This window comes from Opisthorchis viverrini (genome assembly GCF_000715545.1).
Source record: "Opisthorchis viverrini unplaced genomic scaffold opera_v5_193, whole genome shotgun sequence".
Classification (NCBI taxonomy): domain Eukaryota; kingdom Metazoa; phylum Platyhelminthes; class Trematoda; order Opisthorchiida; family Opisthorchiidae; genus Opisthorchis; species Opisthorchis viverrini.
In genome coordinates, this window is record NW_008751853.1 from 507,074 (window position 1) to 514,090 (window position 7,017).

Genomic DNA, 7,017 nt, shown 5'->3' on the forward strand with positions numbered 1-7,017 from the left:
TAATGGGAACGCGACCAGACGTCATGACAACTGTTAAACATTTGAAGGTAGGAATGAGTTTAAGAGCCTCTGGAGGATGGAATTTCCGAGAAGGCAGCATGTTCGGAACCTACCGGGAGGCGGGAGCTCGATCGAAATCGACCCCACTGCCGAATCTGGGCAAGAAAATCCATGGCCTATACCCCTGCAAGCAACCAATCAAGGGCAACCGGTGAAGCTCGACCGCCAACCAATCACTCAAAGGCTACCGTATAATCTGATCCAAGGTCAAAACTGCACATTGAATACAGTGACGCACTTGGAGTACCTTAGACACACTCCCGAGATTTCTCTGAAAAACTAATTTTTATTGAAGGAAAACTTCACATGAAGTTTTTGGATTTGATGGTATTTATTGAACCCTAAAATCTCCCAAGAGCAGCACAACTTTGCTTAAAAAATTTTGAGCTTACTCAAGCTCCACTTTGGGCGCGTGATTTATATATAATCAGTGACCACCATAGCTCATCAGTGGAGCCTTAGGAGCACGCCCGAAATTCCTCTAAAATCAGAGTTCGGAGGAGAAACACTTCAACATAAAGTTTTCGCACGTATGCAGTTGAAGTAAATGTTGTCGAATGTGAGGTCTTTGGCATCTTAGGGATGTGGACACAATAAGTTCTATGTATTTTCAGACTTGGGCTCGCGTGAGAGTAGACGGAAGGGTCTTCAAGAGCTTTCGTACACAAAGTGATGCCCGTCGGGGGTGCATGCTCTGTCTCTCTCCTTGTTTAATCCCTTGATCGGTGAGATGATGAGATGAACGCTGTAAGGCCTCCGGAATGCCAGCCTTCAAATTGCCCCTGACAAAAACCTTGCCAATCCGAAATATGCTGACAATATCGCTGTCATCTTCATAAAGAAGCATGAGGTGTTTTTGGATGAACTGAAATCATCCCGTACTTTTCACGCACAAAGTGTAAGGTCATGTAGTCACTGAACCCGTCACTTACATTTCAGAGAGTGCTGCACGAAATTATGTGTATCAGTCTAAATTGTAGGTTGTTTTGCTGTATTGCTGTGTGATCTTGCCTGTTCGAACAGCGGAACTGAGACATCCCCAGGTGTTCAACGACCGTCCTTTCAGAGACATAGCTCGTGTAGGTTGGTGTCGGCGAATCCGTAACGAGGTAATTAGACGGTTAATTTTCGGTTGTGCAACGGGTATTATACTGAGAAATGTGCCCTGTTGCAGAAGTTGCGCTGTTCAGGCCATGTGGTACGTATGCCGAACCATCTTTCTCTTGGGTGTGGCGTTTTCCGTGCCCATTATAAAGTGGCGTAAGCAGAGGCCGTCAATCCTTGCGCTATGAGAGAAGTATAAAAGAGCTTACGATTATCTGCCGGTGCTACTCGTCTTCCAGGATAAGGACCATAAGATCCTACTTGTTGGAGACGCAGCAGGATACGGTGCCAGCTGACGTCAGTGGCGATCTTGTTGCCAGTTTCTATCCAGATTGCCTGAATACGTAACCCGAGGAGTTCGATGAGGCCCGAACCTATATGACAGACATGGAACGGAGCCTCAGAATAGCCTGAACCAGTGAGCAGCTTTCAACATGTTATGTTATTGGTGCACAGGTAATGATAGCCATAACACAACTCAGAAGGTTATGTGCACTAATAAGTCTTTACTGTGGTTGATAGTGGTTGGTTGCCACACGTATAAAAATAAATGTAATGCGAAATGGGAGCAAGTCAAAAAAGGAACTTATCGGATGTGGGAGTCCCTTGGAGAAAGTCCGGACAGTGGGAACGTGTTTCCTGCACAGTTTGGCCGCTACATGTATTCCATAGTTGATTGTGGACTGTGAGTGTCTGGCTGACTCCTTGCTCCCCGCGCGCAAGTCTGTGTGTTGATAGGGTTGGGTTTCCCTTCATGCAGGTCCCAGTGCGTGTACGTGGGGTCGTCGGCACATGAGTGGCCGCTACGCCGAGTAGGCGGTGCAGACAATCGATGTCCGGTGAGTCAGCCTAGTATGACGTGTTTGTGAGTATGAGAAAAAGACAAGCCTCGTGGTCCAGTAAGCGACTGTGACCCGAACAGTCAAGTATGCGGGTGACTGGATCGCTAAAATGTGCGCATGAGGCGTGAAATTTCTGTATACATAAACGGATGGTGGATGTCACGAAAAATTAATGTGCAGACGTAAACACGTCATCTGATCGGTTTCCAAGTAAGGAGTACTTAGTTTTTGAAACTGCCACCGCGACTGAGTATAGGATTGTTAAAATTTATGCTGAAGACTACGGAGCTTTCGATTTTTTAAGCAACATGATATCGGTAGAGGGAGGCGAAAGCGAATTGAATTTAGGATTTGGCGCTCCAAATGAGCATATTTGATTCACCAAATCTCGGCAACTACTGCACCGATGTGTGCACGTTTGTGCGGTCCTTAGATCCTATTGCTCAAGCCTATACCACTTGGCCTTACGACTAACTGGTATACACACCTCTTTAGTTTTAAGCCCATCAGGTCCATTTATACATACTTTGCCGGATCGCGCTATTGAACGGATGTACACACGACTTCCTCGTTGCTACCAATGGAACTAATTGCACAAGGAGTAGGTTTACCATTATAGCCGTTAGACTCCGGCTTCGGTGTGGACACTGTTTGGGAACCCGGACGATGGGATTTATTGAGCGGTTTGTGAGTTAGCCACTACAGCTTAGTCTGATTTTGTGTTCTCAATAATACTGTCCAAGATGTAGACGAGTTTTAATTGAATATATATTTTTCCTTACAGAAGCCCTGTCGAGTGAAATCAGCTTCCTAAAAACGAGAACTGGATTGACTACACATTACGTTTGTACCGGTGCAACCAATAAATAGAAGCATAATTCGTAATGGGTGGCTGTTTTCCAGGCATGGATTAAGCAAGCCAACGATGTGTGGGGAAATGAAGGGCCGCATCTGGTTGTTGAAGTTGGCTGTAATACATAAGTGGGTCCTCTATATCGGCTGTGTGCATGCGTACGGGTCAGCAGCTACTGTAAATAGCAAAGGTGAGCGATAACATGAACACATGTCAGAATGTTGGGTCGTTGTTGGCCATCGGATTGTGTTACCGTGTTCTGGGACGCACAGAGATACGACCCTCAAAAGCAACCTCAAAATCAGCGTCGCAGATAGTTTCGATAAGCAGTCTAGATGAGTGATAGTGACTACCGTTATCATGGTGATCGACAATGGATGGCCAGAGTTTACATACATGGCCTATTTCACGTATGGAGCATCATATTCATCACAGGGATGATATCATCGTGTTGGTAATGTACCTGCAGTTATCTTATGACGCTGGATTATCCACAGGCTAATCATGCATATCTACGAAGTGGGATCCTTCACAGAAATGGACCTTGAATAGCCACTGCACAATACGCGCAGGTGTCCTAAACTGTTAGTCCTAATGGAAGTTGGTCTCCATAGGACAGAGCGTTGCGCAAAAGTTGGCTGAAGAAGCTGGGCTCATTTGTTAAACCTGAGGAGTATGAAGCAAACAAACCTGACTGACAAATTTTTCCGGATGGAATTAATATTGGATATTCTGTGGATGTAATCTTATTCCTAAAGAACCCCGACGAACGCCACAATATGCTGAAAGCCGACGTTGTGATTTATCTTTCAAAGACTGGTCTATGACCTTGAAATTTTGCTCATCAAAACAAAAAGCTCTTAACAGCATATAACTGAAGGGGGCAATCGGACTGGATCGACTCCCTGTAAGATTTGCAACTTCCAAATCCCCACAGTTATAGCGAAAACAATTTGCGTGTGCTTCTAGTGAGGGACATTTTTAGCCGATGCTCACAAGAAGCACACCCGACTTAATTATTGTTAGTATTAGTAGTATTTTAAAAACAATGACTGATACACGGGATGTTAGGCTAAAACATCAGCACATTTTTGGTTGTATGTTGCTCATGGTATTTTGTTTAAGTGGGCGAAATTTCGAAGTCAGCGACCACTGCTGATTTGCATCTCATAACCAGCTTGCGAGGCAATGCGTGAAGACATAGTTTGGCATCTTTCAGCATTCCATTTTGCTCTCTAAAATTTAGATTAACACCACAGAACACGCATTGAAACTTTTACCCGGAAAAATAGCGATCAGGATTTCATTCGTGAAGCCCCTCAAGCACAACAATTAAATGAGCTTGCTCAGCGGACTTGGGCACTGCATAGTCTTCGGAAAGCTCGCCTTCCGCTCAGTAGAAAGATGAAAGAGAATTTTATGCACTGTGTAGTATGGTTGCTGGTACGCACTTCTATGAGTGATCCACATTTTCTGGTGTGCATAATTAGTCGCTGGATAGTGCAGAGTAATGAAATAACTGCATGTTAACTGACAACACAACAATATCTCCCCTACTATAATCAACCCAGCCCCTTACTTAGAACATGCCATCAAGCCAGAATACGTTGAGTGATAATAAGGCTAGCAAGTGCCGGCCATTAGGATGACAGATCGCGTTGTCATCTAGCCTAGCTACCTACTGAAACTGGAAGGCCGATGTCTACATGCGACGATGATCATATTATGTTCTCTACTAATCAGTCAATCAACCTTGTCAGTTACACACGAAATTAAGAAGACAAAAAGCCTTAAGGAAATTATACCGCAGCAACTGAACAGCCAATATCGAGATTCGTAGAATCAAGAATGGAATGGAACAAAACAGTCCAATGTAAGGCTGAAATAGGGAGAGAGAAATGTTTAGCAATATGTTCGTTAGGAGTGCCTCCTAACACCTTTGAAGTCACTGTTAGTACGACAGGAGTTGTGGATTCAGTTGCATTCGTATGACGGGCTTTCTGTGATGAACATGACTGATACTCTATTCGTTGCTCTATTCATTATTCTCTTGTTTTAATATTCCGTATGCTGTACATATTCGCCAATTCGAATACATACGTGCTGGTTGTTACGCTTCGCTGGATTCTGGATTTCTAGTTTGTCGGGTTGTACCGATATACGTATGAAACTCAATTCTCACACTTTCTGATCCGATCGGTCCATCTTTGGGTGTACAACTTTTGGAAATTTCTGATTCATTCATCGGATCTGGAGATTTTTACTTTTGAGCTAACTCAGATCTGTCCAGAGGAGTCTCCAGTGGAGGAACAGGGTCGAGTGTAGGTGCCGCTGGAAAATAGGAAGCGCGTAGCTGATTGGTATGGCGGACCCAGATAGAGGAGCCCACATTTACCTCATACACAACTCTTCCGGCACGGCGCACAATTATGCCTTGTGTCAACTTTTCCGCGCCACCACGACAGACTTTCCCTAGCACAGATTGGCCGGGTATAAGTATGTTCTTTGAAGCACCGCGTTGTCGGTTGAACTGAACTTCCATATTTATGTTTCTACCGGTTGGCGAATGTGGTGTTGGACGGATGACGTCGACAGGTAAGCGGACCTTCCGGTTCATAAGTACTTACGCCGGGGGCTTACCATGTGGAGCGTTAATATTTGGTGTCGCCCAGTAACTCAGTAGAAATGTCTCCATGATTTCCGGTGTGGTCCCCTCCCCTTTGAGTTTTTGGAGTAGGCGTATGAAAGTGTCCACGAATATTTCCACTAGACCATTTGATTGTGGATGAAATGGTGGTAATCTCACGTGTTGCATGGCAGAAATGTTTTCTGGGTTCGGGTGACGACTAATTTCGTCAAAAATAAATCCAAGATATCTGATAGAAGTGAGAAAATGTGCACTTCTCTGCACGTAGACGAAAACCATATTGTTGAATCCGTTCGAGTCGAGTACGCAAACGATGTAGAAGTTCTTCTTAACTAAAGCCTGTAATAATGATATCATACACATAAGCAGCAACTCCTGATAGACCGTTGAGCATGGCATCCATTGTCTGTTGAAATATTGCTGGTACAGATTTTACCCCACATAACTTCGTGTTAGCGCCTTCATGCGGTTAATACTTGGATGTCCAGAATGAAATTGTTTGAAGATATCACTCCGTAATTCCGGGGGCAAAATTGCTCGTTCTGCAAAGAGTAAACAACCATCAACCTCGGAAAGTGAGGATCGACGTTGATAGAAAGGTTGAAGTTGTTTATCGGATCATACTGCAGGCCATTGTGTGCGGTGAAAATGGAGCACATTTTGAAGTGACGGATCACGAGCATTGGCGTCGCGAACCATGGCGGAAGTAAGTGGGAGTGCACAGATTGTAGTAGCAGGCACTGCGTTAACTTCTGGTTCCACCGTTATCGAGGCAACAACAGCATCCTTGGGTTGTTGATGCTGAGAATCCATGAGTCTTGATAATGCATCAGCTTGGCCAATAGCATCAGTAGACTGGTACTTGATGGAGAAGTCATAGCCCAAAAGCATTGTAGCCCGACGTTGCAAACGGTTGGCCGCGTAAACAGGGATGCCTCTCTTGGATCCGAAAACGGCGAGAAGGGGCTTATGGTCAGTGATGAGCGTGAAGTGACGTCCATAGAGCATTTTGTGGAACTTCACGATGGCGAAGATTATTGCTAAGGCTTCTTCTTCAATTTGACCATTATTGCGCTCGGTAACTGTTAGGGATCTAGCTGCTTAGGCATTTGCTTTTTCGTTTCCGTCGGAGAAAACGTGAGAGATTACAGCTCCAATACCATAGTTGGATGCGTCTGAAACAACAGTAATGTCCAGGGCTGGATTGTAATGTGTGAGTAGTAGATCAGAGCTGAGAAATGACTATTTTGTCAAAAGCGGACTGGCACTGATGTGACCAGTTCCAAGGCACATCCTTTTTAGAACATGATTAAGTGGTTCACGGACACGGTGCATGTCTGGCAAAATAAACTATAATGGCTTACTAAACCGAGAAAGGAGCGCAAGGTTGCTAAATTCGTCGGTGCTTACATTTGTTGTGTGGCAGAAATATTCTCTGCGTCTGGATGACGACCATGTTTGTCGAAAATAAATACAAGATATTTGATAGAAGTGAGAAAAAATGTGCACTT

General features: G+C 44.5%; 1 protein-coding gene across 1 annotated transcript in view; it reads left to right on the top strand.

The window, feature by feature from the left end:
• Nucleotides 1-7,017, top strand: part of T265_08000 (hypothetical protein) — a gene marked incomplete at both ends in the record, with an annotated part of 32,375 nt that overhangs the window by 12,765 nt on the left and 12,593 nt on the right. Inside the window, one exon of the mRNA XM_009173681.1 lies at nucleotides 6,136-6,212. Coding sequence (XP_009171945.1) covers nucleotides 6,136-6,212 — 77 coding nt within the window. The remainder of the gene's footprint in view (nucleotides 1-6,135; nucleotides 6,213-7,017) is intronic.